General features: G+C 39.7%; 2 protein-coding genes across 2 annotated transcripts in view; one reads left to right on the top strand and one right to left on the bottom strand.

The window, feature by feature from the left end:
• Window positions 1-20,910, top strand: part of MYOM1 (myomesin 1) — a 165,080-nt gene that overhangs the window by 74,932 nt on the left and 69,238 nt on the right. Inside the window, 5 exon segments of the mRNA XM_032595461.1 lie at window positions 331-492; window positions 5,004-5,145; window positions 9,789-9,988; window positions 12,354-12,410; window positions 18,417-18,541. Coding sequence (XP_032451352.1) covers window positions 331-492; window positions 5,004-5,145; window positions 9,789-9,988; window positions 12,354-12,410; window positions 18,417-18,541 — 686 coding nt within the window.
• On the bottom strand, window positions 5,921-7,391 carry LOC115528390 (poly(rC)-binding protein 2-like). The gene has a single exon (XM_032595462.1). It carries the CDS (start codon window positions 7,230-7,232, stop codon window positions 6,279-6,281), a length of 954 nt encoding a protein of 317 aa, XP_032451353.1. The 5' UTR covers window positions 7,233-7,391; the 3' UTR covers window positions 5,921-6,278.

Here is a 20,910-nt window from a genome sequence, read left to right as displayed (position 1 = left end):
AGTTGGACACTCAACCAACTAAGCTACCCAGGTCCCTGTTTACTCTGCGTTTTAGACGGGGATTGTAATTTCATTTTGCACTGGACCCTGCAGATTATGTATCTGGCCCTGGTCCCCTCACTTCTGATCTAGTATTTTCACCAATATTAGCATAGCAGAATGGCCCAAAGCCCTAGAGACTTCTACTAATTGTCAGATCTCTTTCAATATAGAAGAGGCAGAGAGAGAGAGAGAGAGAGAGAAGGTGGAAGAGAATGAAGGAGAGAAAAAGAAGGGAGCAATGGAGGAAAAAAATCACTTAATTTTCTTACTTTTAAAAAAAATTTCTAGGAGCACCTGTTTCTCCATCAAAATGGGTACAAACACACTGGAGTGGAGATAGAGCAACACTGACGTTTTCTCATCTCAACAAAGAAGATGAAGGCCTCTACACGATCCGTGTGCGAATGGGAGAATATTATGAACAATATAGCGCTTATGTCTTTGTTCGCGGTAAGACCTAGCAAAAAGCAGAACACCCAAGCATGTTTAAAACACTGACCAAACCAATCTATCCAAACATGTTTTTTGTAATGATGAAAGAACCATTTGAAAATTCTTCCAGTATGCATGGCATAAGATTATTAACTTCCAGTGAAATTAGACCTAGTAGAAAAAGGTTAACCCTCAGGCACCAACCCCAAGGTAACTTGTTCCCAGACTGTGTTAATATCTCTGATGTCATTACTTTCTTCAGCTTCAGTGAGCTACCAGTGCAGGTCTCTATAGGTGTTCCATTGGAGATAATCCATCCTAATGATCTAAAAAGCCGTTTCAGTTTATGGGAGCTGCAACAAAAGAGGGATGTGCTACTTGGGGACTTACTCTTTAATATCTATTTCAGAGAGCAAATTTATCATTTCACTCCAGCCCCCTTCTTTATACTTTCAGCTTTAATGAACTAGGAAACAAGGTGCTACAATTTAATCTTTAAAAATTTTTTTTAATGTTTATTTATTTTTGAGACAATGAGAGACAGAGCATGAGTGGGGGAAGGGCAGAGAGAGAGGGGGAGACACAGAATCCGAAGCAGGCTCCAGGCTCTGAGCTGTCAGCACAGAGCCTGACATGGGGCTTGAACCCACAAAGATCACAAGATCATGACCTGAGCCAAAGACGCCAAAGACTGAGCCACCCAGGCACCCCTACAATTTAATCTTGAAGGCAAACTAGAATTGTGATTTTAGGAGTCTTTAATTCTTCAGCTGTGTTTTAAATGGATTGGCTATATACAAGTGGGAATGTGATTTGTATGGGATCCCAGTGCATTTGGAAGACCATTGACAGTTCCAGGTTACAGGAGCAGTGTTCTGTGTTCTCTTCTGTGATGGTTAGTCAGGTGTGGCCACAAGAGGAGACACAGGAGAGGATCCAGAAAACGAAGTTTATTGCACCCACAGGTCCTAGAGACAGGAGGTACTGCACACCACACAGGGCCACATGGGGGAAAATCAGCATTGGTTGGCCAGGAAGAAGGGGTAGGAAGGAGGGGAGAGCTTAGGCCATGGCTTTTATTGGAGTTTCTGTGGGAAAGGCAAGGCAAGGCAGGGCAGGATAAACAGTTTAGGATTGGCTAGTTTGAATAATTTGGGTGGACTCTAAACTATAGGCGTGGTCCGTACTGGCCTGCTACCAGGCCCTGGGATGATTAAGGCAGGGGAATATTGCTTCCTGGGGTGCACAGACCAGATAGAGAATGTGTGGCTCTGGATGGATCAGTTTGCATATTAAAGGCATGCTCTGGCTGAGCCCATTCTATCCAAGAATTGGCTAGCCCTGGGAGGGGCAGCATCTCCCCAGTCAGAAAGGCTTTTAAGGTGTCAAAACATCATAATATACAGAAAATTAAAATATAAGCAATACAGGAGACTTACTATATTTTTTGAAAAAATCTCTCATGGACTAAATAGAATCATAAGCTCACAGGAATTTTGATCAAGATGGAACTTTAGAGGTCAGGTGTCCTTAAGTGGGATCCACAGACTCCCAAAGGGTCTGTGATTAGAATTGTGTTTTGGGGTGTCTGGGTGGCTCAGTTGGTTAAGCATCCTGCTTCAGCTCAGGTCATGATCTACGGCTCATTAGTTCGAGCCCCGCATCAGGCTTTGTGCTGACAGCTCAGAGCCTGGAGCGTGGCTTCAGAGTCTGTGTCTCCTCACTCTGCCCCTCCCCTGCTTATGCTCTGTCTCTCTCTGTCTCTCAAAAATAAATAAACATAAAAATTTTTTTTTAAGAATTATATTTCAATATATTTAGTTTCTTTGGTAATCTCATGTCTTTTATTTTATGCATTTGAAAGCAATATTCTGAAAAGAGGCTTCTAGACTTTCTTTGCCAGTCTGCCAAAGGAGTCTATGGCACAAAAAAGTTTGGATTCCCATTCTGGTCTACCCCTTTAATTTTAAGATGCAGAAACTGAGGTTCAGAAAAACAAAGTGATTTACCAGTAGACTCACAGTTAGTTAAAAGCAGCAGTGGACATAGGATACAGGTCTTCGGAAGCCTAACCCAGGATTTCAATTAGGGTATAGGCTAAGCTGCTGAAATGATACGAAAAGGTTAATTTCTCTTGTATGTCTGTCAACTCAGAAGTAGAGGTATGGTTCAGAGTCCCAGGTCCTGTCTCCATTGGTGTTCCACTGCCCCCGTGGTGTTATCCCATGTTCCCATCCCAGACTATGGGAAGGGAAAGGAAGTGGAGGGGGAGATGCAGAGTTGCACACATCCCTTCTGCATGGTAAACACTTAGCCATAGGCACACATTTCACTGTGAGGGAAGCTAGGCGTCATGTATCCACTTGGGCAGCCATGTTTCTTGCTAAAGCTGGGGCATCTAGGAAACACAAAGAATGGATAATGGGGATGGTTAACAGCCTATACACACCAGTAGTGAACAGTAACGATTGTTGAATTCTGCCATGGGATCAACAACTGATAAAGATACAGGAATATCTACATCACCTGAAAATGTGTCAGACTTTCTCCTACACAAAACTGTTACAGGAAAAGTCCAGTATCACTGAGGGAAGACAGATGATAGCCTCTGGATCAATTGCAGTGAAAACAGACACACTGAAACTCATCAGCAAGTAAGTTTGTTCAGCCAAACCACCTGGATAAACCTGGCTAGACAAGGACTGAATAAGCAAAGTCTTTTCCTTTGCTCTCAGTTGTCTTACCCAAACAGAGAGTATCTCTTGGTGACTCAAAAAAACCTTAGTTATGCCTCGATGATTCTTTATTGGACTTTTTCTGGGACCTCTGACATAGCCTAGGGGTTTTTTCAGTGCCATTTCTCAGTGCCTATAACCAGAATTGTGGCTCCCTGCCAGATTTAGGCCAGACAAATGTGATGCAACATAACACAGTATTTGGATTTGGCTTCTATACAGAACCTGTTTTGTGAGGGACTGTCATGCCCATCCCAAGAATGGCATAGTCCAAGAAATGTTATAAATATGCTGAAAAATGGCTCCTGAAATGCCTACCATCTGATAGGCTCTGTTATATATAATGGATATTCAGCAAACTAAACTGCTCTATCAACTCAGGGATTACTGGTTGTTACATTATGGGCCTTTAGCAAAAGGACATGGGTAGAGGTGACCAGCTGTCCCCATCCAAATGAGCAGCTTTCCAGCCTTCCTCTTCTGCCATTTAAGCCTATTAACCTCAGCATCTCTACCCCCTTCCAGCTCTGCTCTAACTTCACCATCAGCCGGCTCTGCCCCCATCCAGTGCTCTCAAAGCCTGAAAGGAAAGAAGTTTCTCCCCACCAAAACGCTTGCTTTTAGGCCAGGATTTAGTTAATTCTACACTAAGTTAGTCACTTACGCCAGAGAAGTTGCCTAGAAACACTTTCCTACAGGTTCATGGGGCAAAAAATAGAATATTCAAAACCAGGGTGACTTTAGCTCTTCTCAGGTAATGCAAACCTATCAAATTCAGAAGTGCACAGATATCTCTGCCTTCTTATCAAATATTTTAGTAATTCATAAGAGTTACAGAAGTGTAGCTCATTGTAAAAAAAAAAAAAAGGATTTATTCCGTCAACAGGAGTGTTTTGCCTGAGTTGAGTGGTCCGACATGTCTCAGCCTCCTCTCCTATTAACTCCAGTTATGAAAAGGTTGGCTGGAGTTCAGGAGAAATTGGCAATGTGGACCCCACCTCCAGGAACTCCACCTCTCATCTTAATCTCACTTAAAAGGCTATTAACTGATTATTTTCATTCCCCTTGCTCTCCTAAAAACATCCCTGATTCACTATGTGAACTATGCCTGAAGACACTGCTGAGGACACCCACTGTCAGAGGATCCTGTTTCATAAACAGTCACTGCCGTCTCTTTCCTGTATAATCCTGGACTTTTACTAAACTCAGATAAACTCCACTCAGATGTGGGTATTGCATCAGAGTTCCTTTCGCAAGTGTCTTCAGTCTGGGAACAAACATTTGATTAAAAGGAATGTTTTCCTTTATCTTCCAAAATGGTAGTGCCCAGCAGAGGAGTGGGTAAAGTTTTTTATTCTTTTGTGGATGCATCGAGAAGGTGACAGAAGGGACTCTTTGTTCCCCTTTGGAGTGGCTCATGTTTCTGAGTAATATTGTACAAGAGATATCTTAAGAACAGACTTTCTGACTCGGCTCACCTTAGACTTTTCTGATAGCAATTCCTGACATCTCCATACTTATTTTCCTTTAGAACATTTTGGGTAGGCAAAGGCCATAAAGCAAAGGTCACGGGTCCTTTTGAGAGCCCTTACTAACATAATGTTCTTTGTGCTGATGATGAAAACACACATCATCATGTTGGTAAGCAAATTATAAGGTTGAAGCTTGCTCTACTTGAGCCAAAGATGTAGCCACTATAAATGTGGTAGGAAATGTATGCACTAAGTCTTGGATTGCCAGACTGAGATGGAGCTTATCTGAGAGGGTTAATGAGATCCTTCTGTGTCTCCACAGATGCTGATGCAGAGATTGAAGGAGCCCCAGCTGCTCCCTTAGACGTGATGTGCTTGGATGCCAACAAAGATTATATCATCATCTCTTGGAAACAGCCAGCTGTGGATGGAGGGAGTCCTATTCTGGGATATTTTATTGATAAGTTAGTACTTAGTCTATTTTCTTTTCTGCTCTCCTCTCCCTCTTTCTCTGTCTCTCTGTCTCCCTCTCTTTCTCTCTTTCTCTCTCTCTCACAAATACACACACACACACACACACACACACACACACACACACACACACCTATCTATTGACCTAAATCCCAAAGACAATTTTTGAATCTGACTACTAATGCAAATCACCAATTTGGCAAGAATGCTATGAATTTATAGACATTCTGGAGACCACTTTGGAAATAGCTGGTGTCCATTATATTTAATGTCCATATTCCTAATTTGTTAGTAATTTTAAAATATTAAGTAATTTAAAGAATAATGCTTTAGGAATACTAACAAAATCCTATTTACATTACAGGATGTGGTTTCAAATTAGACAAAGAAATAACAAATATCAATAGTATTAAATCATATTCTTTCTACAACTTTTTGTTGTTCACATTCTCTAAAACTTAGAACTTCTGATATTTATAGCAATTGGGTCTTACACATTAATTATACAGTGAGTTTGGTCAATATAGACAACAAATTTAGATTATCAACCTAAATACATTATTATCTGACTTAGTTTCTATTCAAATAGTTGTTCCAATTTTCTTTCCAATTTTCAGTAATAGAATCTAATTGTAGAAACCACTAGGGACAGATAATCTGTGCCACTGTGGTACAATAGGTTTGTACTAAGGTGTATTAAACCTAATATTTATTTATTTATTTATTTATTTATTTATTTATTTATTTTTCTATTCACAAAGAAAAAGCTCCAGTCCATCTTTTAATTTTTTTGAAAAATTCCTGACATTACAGAACTAAACTGAAATGTATTAATATTCCACTCTTACATTTCCATGACAAACAGAAAAAAAAAATTCATGAGCCAAAAAAAGGGGGGAGGGGAGAAGCTTATAAAACTAAATATGGATCTCAGCATTAACAGCTGAACAGAGAAAGGAATTAAAACGCTTTAATTAAAAAATCACGAGTGGATGATAAAGTGTGTAGAAACTGAAAATTTACAAACTATTTAAAACCTGGAATCGCTGACTGTTCAGAAACTACACAGATGGATCATGGGTGGTGGTGAACAGCAGAAAGGGATTATGGATGAATCTGCATTGTTCTAGCTGCTCCCCATGCCACCCGTCTCCAAGGAAAGCCTGACATTGATTAGATATTGAGCCAGGCTAATGCTGGCAGCAGATCCAGTGATGGTAACCTGACTATCAGTAGATCCTTCCACTGGGTTCGCAATTTTGATCTGCGCCCCAGACATCTGACGGATCTCATTGATTTTGGCGCCTTGGCGCCCGATTATGCAGCCAATCAAATCGTTTGGAATGGTGAGTTCATGAGAAGTAGTCTGAGCAGATGCATCCAAACCACTGAATCCGGTGTTGCCATGCGTCATGGGAAAATGAGACTGTTGCATTGCCAACTGGTGCAGCTTGGTCAAATCTGGCTGTGGAATGGCATACTGTCCTTGAATGGTATAGGCCTGACCACCTGCAAAGATGACTGGAGAACTGGACGGCTTGGGCCGGTACGGGATGGTCACGCCCTTCAGGGGGGACTCCAACATGACCACGCAGATCTGTTTCACACACTCAATGATGGATTGCGGAATGCCAGCAATAGTGATGGCCCGCTCAGTTGAGTTGGGGAGCATATCCCCTGCCACCTGGACCTGAGCCCCTGTACTCTCTCGTATTTCCTTGATCTTGCAACCACCTTTCCCAATGAGAGAGCCACACTGACTAGCAGGGACCACCAGCCTCAGGGTTACTGGGGGTCTACTGGCAGCTGTGCTATTGGTCATAGAGCTGCTGATGTCCTCTTCCAGTTTGTCAATGATCATAGCAAAGGCTTTGAAGATGGCATTAGTGGGTCCAGCCAAAGTGATAATTCTCTCAGGACAATTCCTTTCTGAGATGTTGATACGTGCACCACTCTCCTCACGCATCTTCTTAACTGATTCTCCTTTCTTTCCGATGATACTGCCAACTTCCTTTCCATGCATAAGTAGCCGGATGGTGAGAGTGACGTTTAATCCACCTTCAATCACACCGGTGTCCATGTCGAGCAGTGTTCTGGGGAGCTGGACTTTGAGTGGTCAAGTCTTTGGTCACTGGTGGGGGTGAAGCCAAAAACTGCAGGCGCGAGGCGACTGAGGGGAAAAGGGGAGCGGGCGGGAAGGGGAAGGGCGGGAGGCCGGGGGCAGAACAATAGGGGCGGGCGGGAAGGCGAGGGGGGCCCCGCGGGCGTAAACCTAATATTTATAGTAATAAGTAAATATATGCTTATTGGGGCACCTGGGTGGCTCAGTTGGTTGAGCAGCTGACTTTGGCTCAGGTCATGATCTTGCAGTTCATGGGTTCAAGCCCCACATTGAGCTCTGTGCTGACAGCTCAGAGCCTGGAGCCTACTTCAGATTCTGTGTCTCCCTTTCTCTTTGCCCCTCCCTCACTCATGTTCTGTCTCTTTCTCAAGAATAAATAAACATTAAAAATTCAGTATAAAATATATATATATATATATATATATATATATATATATATGCATGCCTATTGGGCTCAATACCATGCAGAGAAATATTTATAATAAATAATACACTATTTAACCCATACTAAATTCTTCCACATTGTTTTGTCATTTAGTGATGATGAACTGTTAAGTTTTAGGTAGATTCTTTTTCATTTTTACAGACTGCCTTATTGTCTTTGGCAGATTTCCAAGGGATTTGCAAACTTCATCAGTGAAACACCAGCAACAATTAGTAGCACATTTTGCTTAGTCATCATGAAAATAACCATATTGTGGCTTGTATTTATTAAAATTGGTTACGTTCATGGCACTGTTCTAAACACATCACATATATTAACCATTAACCTATAACCACCATTTGAAAGGTAGACACTCTTATTACAAGTAGGAAACAGTAGCTGGCCCAAAGCCACATACTCATGAGAAAACACTAAGTTGCCTGAAGTCACACTAGAATCCAAATATCAGCCTGGCCATATGTTGGTGCCCTTTCTGCTCCAACATGCTGTAGGCATCTCCAGAGCAGCTACTGCCCACCTTTCTTTCTGCCCACATGAGGGTTGGGAAACACACTCTACTATCACTGGGTCACCATGACAGCATCTGCATAGGGAGAGAGAGAGAATCTCTGGAGACAGAGGCAGTTTGAAGAATTGTCCTAGGCCTCTTGGCTCCCTCCCAAACCCTACCCATAGCAGCTCCAGAATTTCTGCAAAGGCAAGATTTAAGGGTGAAAGGCAGGGATTTAAGCCATATTTGACAGCCCTTTACATAAGGGTGAGGAAAATGTCTATTGTCTATATCAAAAACTGGAAAGGTGAGGCTGAGGAAGTGAAGAGAAACTTCCCACCCTGACCAACTTTGCACTGCCATTAGAACTCCCTCCCCCATCAGAATTATTTGGGAATTAGATGTTTTAATGTTTTTATTTATTTTTGAGGCAGAGAGAGACAGAGCATGAGCAGGGGAGGGGCAGAGAGAGAGGGAGACACAGAATCTGAAACAGCCTCCAGTCTCTGAGCTGTCAGCACAGAGCCCGACACGGGGCTTGAACTCACAGACCATGAAGTCATGACCTGGCTGAAGTTGGACACTCAACCGACTGAGCCACCCAGGCGCCCCGGGAATTAGATGTTTTAGACATAGACCATATTGGGGAAGTGACATAAACTAAAAGTTCTGTGTTCTCATAAAAGCTGATGAGTTACTTAATCCTAGTGCTGTATAATTTAATCACATGCTGAGCCCCTAGCCCCGTCTATCAGGCCAATAGCATGATATGAACCACTCCACCCCAGACACCAACTGCAATAAAAGCACCCAGTTAGAAATCAGAGGTTCTAAGCACTTAATCTTTCTCTGCCAGTGGGCCTGGGAATTTCCCTGCATCTCATCAATCTCATCTGTTAAGAAACAAGTATATTATAATACTCTCTTCACCCTTCTACCTACACAGCATATAATGATCATTAAGTAGGCTTTTTCCAAGGGTGCCTGGCTACTCGGTAGAGCAGGCAACTCTTGATCTCAGTCTCATGAGTTTGAGCCCCACATTGGGTGTGGAGATTACCTAAGGAAAAAAAAGTGAGCTCTTTCCAAACTACAGTATAAACAGGTACATTTAAGGTGTTAACTTCCTCAAACAAAATTTTTATTTTTAAAAGAAAATGTGTAAAGAAGACAAAGAAAGAAGTCACCAACAATGGAATTAAAGACGTCAGCCAGGGAGATGTCTGGGGGATCCTCCCTCTTAGTCTCTCCAATGTCGAGAGTGTACATACCTGCCTGCTGCTTCTGCTTTTTCTCCCCAAAGTTCCTCTGCCTAGCATACAAGGCCCTCAGCTGCTAGTTTTCAGGGAATTTAAAGGAAGTATATGTGTTTAGGAAGGATCTGAGGCTTCTTTCTTATTAAAGAAGACACATTGCAATTAAGTGGAACCGAGTGCATGCAGTTAAATAACTACTGAACCACACCCGAGCTGGATATTTTATAGGGAGATCTGAAGCAATTGGGTGGGTTTGCAGCTTTGGAGCTATTAATTTAGTCAGACTTCTTTTAATTCTTATTGATCACTCTTTTTCCCCATAGGTGTGAGGTGGGCACAGATAGCTGGTCTCAATGCAATGACACACCTGTGAAGTTTGCTCGTTTTCCAGTCACTGGGTTGATAGAAGGTCGTTCTTACATATTCCGAGTTCGAGCTGTGAATAAAACTGGAATAGGTCTACCATCTAGAGTTTCTGAGCCCGTGGCTGCTCTGGATCCAGCTGAGAAAGCTAGGCTGAAAAGTAAGCATTTTTCAATTTTCAGGATCTTCTTGAACCTTTTTTTAATATATTTATAACTATAGTACAGCTCATTGCGAGGTCATTCCTCCCCCTTCCACTAGAGGGAGAAGAGAATAGGAAATCCTTTATGGGTTAGAAAATCCTAGAGGAAAAAAACAAAAACAATTTGTTTTCTTGACTCATCCATTCACTAAGAGCTTTATTTTTTAAAAAATAATTTATTTATGTTTAAATTTAAATCCAAGTTAGTTATCATATAGTGCAACAATTATTTCAGGAGTAGATTCCTTAATGCCCCTTACCCATTTAGCCCCCCCCCCCCCCCCCCCCCGCACACACACAATCCTTCCAGCAACCCTCTGTTCTCTATATTTAAGAGTTAAGAGCTTTATTTCTTATTTTGATTCAGAAAACTCCTCCTTATTAAATTGAGTTCTGGTCATTCTGTTTGAAATGAAATATGATAATCAAGAGCCTGGGAAGCATTTTTATTCATTTTATTAGCACACTCCAAATATGTTTTTCCTTTAATTCTTAAAATTATAAGATGGTCACATCTTTTGATGGTCACAATGGGGAAGGGAGGTCGTTATTGGCATCTAGTGGGTAGATGCCAGGGATGCTTCTTAACCTAGAATTTGCCCCCTAGAGCATTAATATCTCCACCGTGAGTTTCTTTATATCAAAGGAAAAACACATTTACAACATATCTGATCTATACTTGAGTTTCCATATCAGACCATCAAAAATAATCTTTTCATATATTTAAACTCCAAGTCTCAATGTCAAAACTATGGTATATAAATTATGCTCTGCATTTGTTTCATGGGAACCCATATGCATCCTCAATAATAGAAACCACAAAATGATATTTAAAAAAACTGTTCGAGGGACACCTGGGTGGCTCAGTCGGTTGAGCATCTGACCTTGGCTCAGGGCATGATCTCGCGGTCCATGAGTTTGAGCCCACGTTGGGCTCTGTGCTGACAGCTCAGAGCCTGGAGCTTGCTTCGGATTCTGTGTCTCCCTCTCTCTCTGCCTCTCCCCTGCTCATTCTCTCTCTCTCTCTCTCTCTCTCTCTCAAAAATAAATAAACATTTAAAAAAATAAAAATAAATCATTGGATATTAACACTTCAGTCTATAACAGATTTTTCAACCTTGGCCCTATAGACAGTCTAGGCCAGATAATTCTTTGTTATAGGGGGCTGTCCTGTTCATTGTATGATGTTGAGAAGCATCCCTGGCATCTACCCACTAGATACCAATAACGACCTCCCTTCCCCATTGTGACCATCAAAATTGTCCCCAGACATTACCAAATGTCCCTGAGGTGCAAAATCACCCCAGTTGAGGACTGCTAGTCTATGTCCTATTTGCAGTGGTTTTTGTTTGTTTGTTTGTTTGTTTGTTTGTTTGTTTTGTTTTTGCCTTAGGTAGATGTATGGCGTCACAAAAAGCTAAGCTCCAGAAAAAGTCTGGAGACTTTTTCTAATCAGGCTCCTTGATTGCCCTCTAATTACTTTTCACTTACTATCTGACTTCCCTCCCTCTTTCCTAATTCCATCTCATTCTTTCTTTACTCTATTTTTTAAATAAATTCCAATGAGAGTAAGATTCGTTTGAATTGAAAATAGGTTATCTTATGTATTACCTTTCTGTTTTTGTACAAACTGTGCTGAAAAGTCTGGTGATAAAGCAGGAGTTGAACCATGCTCTCTGATATTTGTGGGAACACAGAAGTGAATTTCCTCTTCAATGAATGAATGAATGAATGAATGAAATGGATTTAAATGCATTTTACTCTTTTCCTGCCCATCTCACCCATTTTTCTTACTCCAGATCTAAGCTGGTTTCCTTCATAAATAACACTTGTCAAAATATAATGGAAAGAAATCGCTTTCATTGAACTGTACTGCAGGATTCATTTCATTCACTTTCATTTCATTGTACTGCAGGATTAGCCCCCCTCTCCTCTTTGAGCTTCATTATTGCAGATAAATAACTACTTGGCTTACAATTGTTCCAGAAACGTTTCCCCCAAATACATGCTATCTCTTAAGAAGACATGAGGGAACCTACATGTTTCCAGAGATCTATATTGAATAGTAAACAAACACAGGTTATTTACCTTGCTTGCAAAAGTATATTTCCAGAAATATTGACTCCAACTAGGCAGGTTCTGTGCTCTAGCAGATTGTGAGTCCCTTGAAGACGTAACACCATATATGTGCTCAGTAAGATTCATTATGAAAATACCTAAGCAAACTAGTAACAAACTCAATTCTGACTAATATGGCCAGTTTGTGAATACAGTTGAAACTGCATTTAAGAATTTCGTGATTTTTACATTTATCTATGTTTAGGTCGCCCTTCAGCACCCTGGACTGGACAGATCATTGTCACTGAAGAAGAACCTTCAGGTAAAACTCGGTTTTCCCCAGATATTATTGCCCATGTTTTGCCATGTGGTTTATCCTTTATTGTGAAGGGTACAGTGCATATTATTTAAGATGTTTAGAGAGGACATTCTGAAATATTTGGATACCATAAAGGAATTTATATTTTCAGAGAATCACTGTTTTAAAAAAAGGTTTATTGAGGTACAGTTGACATATAGTAAATTGATATCTGTAAAATGTACAATTTGATAAATTCTACATGTGTATATTCCTGTGAAACTGTCACCATGATCAAAATAATGAACATATGCATCACCCCTAAAATTTTCTCAGGCCCCTTTGTAATTTCTTTCTCATACCTCTTCCCCATCTCCAGGCCATCACTGATCTGCTTTCTGTCACTATAGTTTGCATTGTCCAAACTTTTAGATGAATGAATCATACTCATTTTTATCTTATTTTCCTCACTGAGCATAATTGCTTTAAGATTTATTCATGTTGATGTATATATCAGTTCATTTCAATTTTTTCATCCATTTACTGTCAAAAATTTCTATGAATATCCTTGTTAAGTGTTTGTAGGGACATATGCTTTCATTTTTCTTGGATGAATACCTAGGAGTTGAATGGATAGGTCATATGGTAGGTGTGTTTAATTTTTAAAGAAACTGCCAACTGTTTCCAAGATGGTTATAACCACCTTGCATTCCCATCAGCAGTATGTGAGTTCCAGTTGTCCACGTTATCACCAGTAGTGGTATTTTATAGTGGGTGCATAGTGGTTTTAATTTACATTTTCCTAATAGTGTTGGGCATCTTTTTTTTTTTTTTTTTACATTTATTTCTTTTTGAGAATAAGAGTGAGACAAAGCGTGAGCAGGGGAGGGGCAGAGAGAGAAGGAGACACAGAATTTGAAGCAGGCTCCAGGCTCTGAGCAAGCGGTGAGCATAGAGTCCAGGCTCTGAGCAAGCGGTGAGCATAGAGCCTGATGTGGGGCTCGAACCCACAAACTGTGAGACATGACCTGAGCCAAAGTCAGACGCTCAACCGACTGAGCCACCCAGGAGCCCCAATGTTGGGCATCTTTTTATGTATATATTGCCATTTTTGCATCATGATGCTTGAATCTTTGCCAAATCAAGTTTACTCAGATATTTTTCCTGCTTTGTTTTCTAGAAATGTTACAACATTAGCTCTTAGATTTTAATCTATGCTCCATTTCAAATCATTTTTTTCTATATTGTGTGAAGTAAGAACCCAAGTTGTTATTCTTATTATCCTTATCATTTTGCATATGGCTATCCAATTATTTCAGCAAACTGTTCAAAAGATAATCCTTTTCCCATTGAATTGCCTTGGCACCATTGTCAAAATCAATTGGTTGCATATTTCTGGACTCTCTATTGGTCAATTTTATTTTCTCTACACCAATCACACTATCTTGATTACTGTAGCTTTTATAAGCTTCAGGTTGTTGTTGTTTTAAAAAGCTTCATAGTTTAAAATTTTTTTTTTCAACGTTTATTTATTTTTGGGACAGAGAGAGACAGAGCATGAATGGGGGAGGGGCAGAGAGAGAGGGAGACACAGAATCGGAAACAGGCTCCAGGCTCCGAGCCATCAGCCCAGAGCCCGACGCGGGGCTCGAACTCACGGACCGCGAGATCGTGACCTGGCTGAAGTCGGACGCTTAACCGACTGCGCCACCCAGGCGCCCCAAAAAGCTTCATAGTTTAAAACAAAAAACCAAACACATAAATAGCTTCAGAGTTTTGAAACTAGGTAGTATTAGTCCTCTAATTTTTTTCCCCAAAGTTGTTTTTGCTATTCTGTCTTTGCATTTCCATGTAAATTTTAAAATCAGCTTATTAATTTCTATTAAAAAACTTATGGAGATTTCAACTGAGTCTTTTATATCCTTAATGATTTTCTATCTACTTGGTCTATTAAATTGATAGAGCAGTGATGAAATCTCTGACTGAAAAATAGATTTATGTATTTCTTCTTGCAGCTCTACCAGGTTTTGCTTCATATAGTTTGAGGTTTTGTTATTACATGCATAAGTAATTTATCTTCTAATGAACTGACCACTGTATTATTATAAAGTGATACTTTTTATTCATGGTAGTGTTTTTTGTTTAGGAATCTACCTTGTCTGATATTAATGTAATCATTCCAGGGTTGTTGTTTTTTTTTATTAGTGTTAGCATGGCATATGGTTTTCATCCTTTTACTTTTGACCTATATTTAAATTGTATTTTTGTAGGCAGCATATAACTGAGTCTTGATTTTTTATCCACTCGGGTAATCTTTGCCTTTTTACTAGAGTGAACAATTTACATTTTGTGTGATCACTGATATGGTTGGATTTAAATCTACCATCTTGCTATTTATTTTCTATCTGTTCCATGTGTTTGTTTCCTTTCTCCTCTTTTTCTACTTTCTTTTGGATTTAGTATTTTTTATTATTCCATTTTAGCTGTGTTATCTTATTAGCTATAATTCTTTATTTTGTATTATAGTAGTTCAGAATTTATAATATACATCTTATCACAACCTTTCTTCAAGTAATATATTACTTCATGTATAGTGTAAGAACTTAAAACAGTATTATTCCATTTCCCCCTTCAAGCCTTGATGCTGTTATTGCATGGATTTTATTTGTGTATATATTATAAATTGCACAATACATTGCTGTTATTTTGGTTCAAATAGTCACTTATCTTTCAAAGAAATTTAAAAGTAAGAACAAATTTTCAAATATTCACTCACATTTTTACCATTTCTGTTCTTCATTTCTTTGGATAGATCTCTTTGTTTTTTTAAGGTTTATTTATTTTTGAGTGAGAGAGAGACAGACAGAGTGCTAGTGAGGGAGGGCAGGAAGAGGGAGACACAGAATCTGAAGCAGGCTCCAGGCTCTGAGCTGTCTTCACAAAGCCCAGTGCGGGACTTGAACTCACAAACCATGAGATCATGACCTGAGCCGAAGTCAGCGCTTAACCTACTCAGCCACCCAGGTGCCCCTGTGTAGATCTCTTTGAATCTCAGGCATTTCCTTTACTATTTCTTATAATGCAGGCCTGCTGGTTATGAATTATTTTATTTTTTTTGTATGTCCGAAACAGTCTCTGTTTCATCTTCATTTTTGAAATATATGTTCATTGGTTATAGAATTCTAGGTTGACAGTTTTCCTTTCAGTACTTAAAAAGAATTTTTTTAATGTTTATTTATTTTTGAGAGAGAGAGACAGAGCTCAAGAGGGGAAGGGCCAGAGAGAGAGGGAGACACAGAATCTGAAGTAGGTTCCAGGTTCCAAGCTGTCAGCACAGAACCTGATGTGGGGCTCAAATTTATGAACTGAGAGATCATGACCTGAGCCAAAGTCAAACGCTTAACCAACTGAGCCACCCAGGCACCCTTCCTTTCAGTATTTTAGAAAGGATGGTCCATTATAGCTCAGACCTACACTATAAGAATGACTATTGTTATTCTTACTTTGTCCCTCAGATCTTTTCCTCTCTGCCTGATTTTAATAGATTCTTTTTATCACTGGATTTACAAATTTGATTATGATATGCATCTGTGTTGTTTCCTTCATGTGTCTTGTGCTTGGGGTGTACAAGTTTCTTGGATTCATGAGATTGGAATTGGATTCATGAGATTGGTTTCATGAGATTTGGAAAATTTTTTCACCAGTATTTCTTCTTTAAATTTTTAAAAAATGTTTATTTTTATTTTTGAGAGAGAGAGAGAGAGAGAGAGAGCATAAGTGGGGAGGGGGCAGAGAGAGGGACACAGAATCTGAAGCAGGCTCCAGGCTCTGAGCTGTCATCACAGAGCCCGATGTGGGGTTCGAACTCATGAATTGCAAGATCATGACCTGAGCCGAAGTCGGACACTCAACCGACTGAGCCACTCAGGCACCCCTCACAAGTCTTTCTTTAAACATCTTTTTTCTGTATCCCTTTCTCTCTTCTCTACTTTAGGAAATCCAATTACATGTCACTTGAAACCACAGCTTGCTGATGCGATATCCATTTTTCCTTTCAGTCTTTTTTGATTTCTGTGTTCCATTTTAGACATTTTCTACTACTGTGCCATAATTTTACTATCCTTTTCTTCAGTGTCTAACTTGCTGTGAATTCCAGTCAGTGTGTGGGTTTTGTTTTGTTTTGTTTTCATTTTAGGTTTTGTAATTTACAGCTGTAGAAGTCTAGAACAATTTGTATTATTTTTACATTTTCCATGTTTTTAATTAACAGGTTTAATCTTTATGCTCTGGAACATAATGAATATATTTATAATAACTGTTTTTATATCCTTGCCTGTTAATTCTATCATCTGTGACATTTTTGGTTTTGTTTTCATTGATTGATTTTTCTCCTCAGAAGGGGCTATATTTTCATGATTCTTTGCATACTTAATAATTTTTCATGAGATGCCAGACATTTTGAACTTACATTGTTTGGTGCTGGATATTTTTGTTTTTTTATAAATGCTCTTGAGCTTTGTTCTGGAGAAACGATTTGATCTTTCAAGGGTTGCTTTTGTTAGGTGAAATCAGAACAGCCTTTAGTCTAGGGATAATTTGGCCATACTACAGAGGAAATACCCTTCTGAGCAGTACTCTACCGGATGCTTGGGAATTAGATTTACACTCTGACTGGTGGGAATATGGACTCTCCCAGGCCCCATGAGAGCTTTGAGGATTGTTCTCTCCAATTCTTTTGTGTGGGTTTTCTCCAGCCTCAAGTGGTTTCCTCATATTCATGTGCTGATCAGTACTCAGGTGAACACTCCAGACAGACCCTCTGCAGATCTCTGAAGCCTCTCTCTCAGTGTAGCCCTTTCCTCCAGTATTCATCCTTCTGACTCTATCTGTAGATAGATACCTTGCCCTTCCTGGAATTCCAGCTTTTTTTCCTCCAGCTGGGGAGACTGCCAGGCTCTACGTGGTTCCTCTTCCTGAGCTGCTGTCTTGAACTTCTCTCTGGACAATAAACTAGGACAATAGTAGAGCTCACTTTAATTTGTTTCTCTCCTATCAGTCATCATTGTCCTAAGACAGCTAATATCCAATGTCTATAAACAGGCGTTTCATGTATTTTGCATGGTATTTTAGTTATTTGACATGGAAGGGTTACTCTGATGTCAGGAACTGTGGAGGCTCTAAAATTTTACCCGACTTACAAACTAATACATTTTCTACCACAGTTTCATAGATGCTGGCAAAAGACAAGAGAGTCCTAGATCAGAAACAAAGGACTCTATAATTCACAGCGTAGTAGACCACATGAGCTTCACATTCCCATTATTTTTCCCTGCACTGTCTCCCCCTCCCTACACCAAGTCCCACAGGGTGGTATGGAGGAGCACAGATGGGTGTGCACACACAGTACATTTGTGTCACATCTGAGAAACCTTGTACTTAGGACACCCCAGTATTATAAGGGGGATGCTAACAGATCTACCCAACCTTTCTCTGAAGGACATTATCTTTACTATTCTGGGCAGAAAACAAGACAACTTTCTGCCCTAGAGAATATACTATCTCATATTCCAAGTTTGTTTGCTTTCCAAACATCCTTGAAAAGATATTCTATATATTTTCTTAATGTTTATTCATTTTTGAGAGAGAAAGAGACAGAGCGTGAGTAGGGGAGGGGTAGAGAGAGAGGGAGACATAGAACTCAAAGCAGGTTCCAGGCTCTGTGCTGTCAGCGTGCCCTGAAAAGATATTCTATAAAAAGCTGATATAAGATGTACAGAAAGTAAAACTTATGTCGTTACTACTGTTTTTAAGGACCAGAAAGAAAATCAGAACTGTCAAGCAAAGAAAGTAAAATTGTGGCTTTGAGTGAATGAATGAATGTTTTAGGAAGGATTTCAGAGTTGGGGTATTTCTTTATACTATGGAGAAGTAATGAACTCTTCCCCCAGTAGGAGAGAAGCATCTGTGCCTCTTGGAGCATGCTGGGCTTCCCAGAGTGTGTGCTTTTCACTTTTCCTCATTGTTTTTCAGAGGGTATTGTTCCTGGGCCCCCCACAGACCTCTCTGTCACAGAGGCCACCCGGAGCTATGTGGTGCTAAGTTGGAAGCCCCCTGGCCAGCGTGGCCACGAGGGCATTCTGTACTTTGTGGAAAAGGTAAGACTCTGGGATCAAACATTATTACCTCATGCCACTTCCTAAAGATTTCTTTAGAGAACTAGAGCTTAAATTTCCATTGTGTCCTGAACTCTTCAAACCCATATAAACTATGAACAATCTTCACGGAAAAATGCATATCACAAAAAACTTTGCCTAAAAGTTCAGGGGGTGTATAGATCTGTGAAGCTCACCCATAGACTCCAAAGAGGCCCACAGACCTCAAATTATAACCCTTTAAGAAGAGAATTGCTCCCGAAACTGTAGATTGTTCATATGGCAGTTTTCTAGAAGATTTCTCTGTCTCTCTCGCTCTAGTAATAGCTTTTCATCTCTCTACAATTTGTCTTAAGCAGTCGAAACTGAAGATCAATGAGGGTAGATGAGCCAGAGGAATAGAAGTGACAATACTTTCAGAATACTGTCAAATAGCTGGAGGATCAAAGAGAGAAAGTCCTTACATGCTGCCTGGCACTTGGCCAGCACTACTCTAAGTGCAGGTAGTAGGATGGGGTCAGAGATTGCAAAACAGCATGAGATACTGGCTAGTTCTTTCCCTCAAATATCTTGTAATTTTATTGTCATGCTCTTGGAGAGGGCAGCGTATAATGAAAGCCTAAAATGGGTGGAATGATGAGAATTATATGTGAATCTACCATAGACATAGATCTAAGGGCAGTTACAGTAAGCATTTATGCCCAGAAAATGGAGAAGAGCCAAGTCCTAGACAGGACGTTATTTGGGGCAAGTGCCCTAGTTTCAAGGGCAGACACAAAGGAGGAGTATCTGCCAGGCAAAACATAATTGCTCCCAGGACGGGGCATTTCAAGAGAATTTACTTAAAATGAGGTTCAAAATCCATTCATTAAAAAAGTTTTGATTAAGATATAATTGAAAAAAATGAAACTAAAATAAGCTTATTTCCTGGTACCCATAAGAACATTTACATTTATACTGGCAGCCACGCACCATTATTTTTGAAGAACAACAAATGAAACAATTGGCTGTATTTTTTGTGTATTTTGTTTTTATAAAATTGTGTGATAACAGGATAAGTTGTCATTTACTTTACCTTTTACCTTCGTAGTAAAATTATAGAAAAGGTTTCTACTTGGCAAAAATATTACGGAGCTTGGTGAGTTTTCCTAAGAGCTTTTGTGTTTCATCCTTAATGCTATTCTGATCATTCAATTTCAGAACATCTATTAGGTCACCTTCCCTGATAATTATTACAGGAGAATAGACATGATGGGTATATAGGTACTTGCAAACTTCTGCAAATTAGGTGACAACATGAAAGTAATATGCATCTATCTTCATGGCCTTTTAGTTATTTCAGATCATCAGAGAATATTATACTAGCATCAAAAATGCTAGGGTCTGTGGTTTTCCTATTTTAATTAATAAATGTATTAATTTATGTCCTTTTTAAAGACATTTATCATGTCTTTGATGAGCATGCCTCACTTCTCCTTGTCCCTAGCACATTGGTAACAATAAATGGATTATTTCTGTAACATGGACATCTTTCAAAAGAATCTGATTTTACTAAAGACATATTAGATTTTTTATTGTTAGTAATTTGTATATTTTCTAGATATTAACCTCAAATTAACTAGAACTTGAGTAGCATTTCTGATTTTAAAATTTTTCTTTTCTTTTTTTTTCTTAATAGAGGGCAAGACTAGAGTGGAAAATGTTTATTTCCTGGTGTGCTTAATACATACCCTCCACTGAATCTTTTCGAAATTCTCCACAGGAAGAGAGTTCTGAGTAAGCTCTCTGACAGTAATTACCATCTTTCCTATAATAATGACACAGTAACAATGTACCACTGAGGCGTTTTCTTCAAATGAGTCAACTTTGGCTTCTGTTAAACATTTCCTCTGGTCACATAAACTCTAATTTCTCCAGGAAAGTCTATTAACTTCCCTAGACCTAAATACATATGAGTCTGTGATTAAAAATGTAAGTGTTCATCCACGAGCAAACCTGGCATGGAACAGAGGGAACATTTCGAGTGCAGGGTGAGCAGAGAGGCCTGTAAAGGCATGGCCCAGGATGTTGACATATTGGGGGAGCAGAACATGTCCAGAGACCTAGGGCACACTTACAGAACTATCCAAACATCACACCGTTGTCCTGAGCTGACACTCAAGCTATTCTGATGAGCCACTTCTAATACATTGACCTTTCTAAAGAGAAATGTTCTACATGCTTTTGTCCCGCAGCACATTTTCATCCCCAGAATATTCATGCCCATGGGAGTTCTGCTTCTTTACCCCTGAGCTTGCACTTCTTTACAGAACTTTTTACCAGAATTTGCATGCACATAAAGCACAAAGTCACCTGTCATGGCTAAAGCTTAT

The sequence above is a fragment of the Lynx canadensis genome, chromosome D3, assembly GCF_007474595.2.
Source record: "Lynx canadensis isolate LIC74 chromosome D3, mLynCan4.pri.v2, whole genome shotgun sequence".
In the NCBI taxonomy this organism is placed as follows: Eukaryota; Metazoa; Chordata; class Mammalia; order Carnivora; family Felidae; genus Lynx; species Lynx canadensis.
Note: the sequence above shows the minus strand (reverse complement) of the source record. Positions and strands in the feature narration are given on the sequence as shown.

Bases quoted from the DNA above. Each gene is read 5' to 3' on its own strand.
- LOC115528390 (XM_032595462.1), bottom strand. From the start codon at position 7,232: ATGGACACCGGTGTGATTGAAGGTGGATTAAACGTCACTCTCACCATC.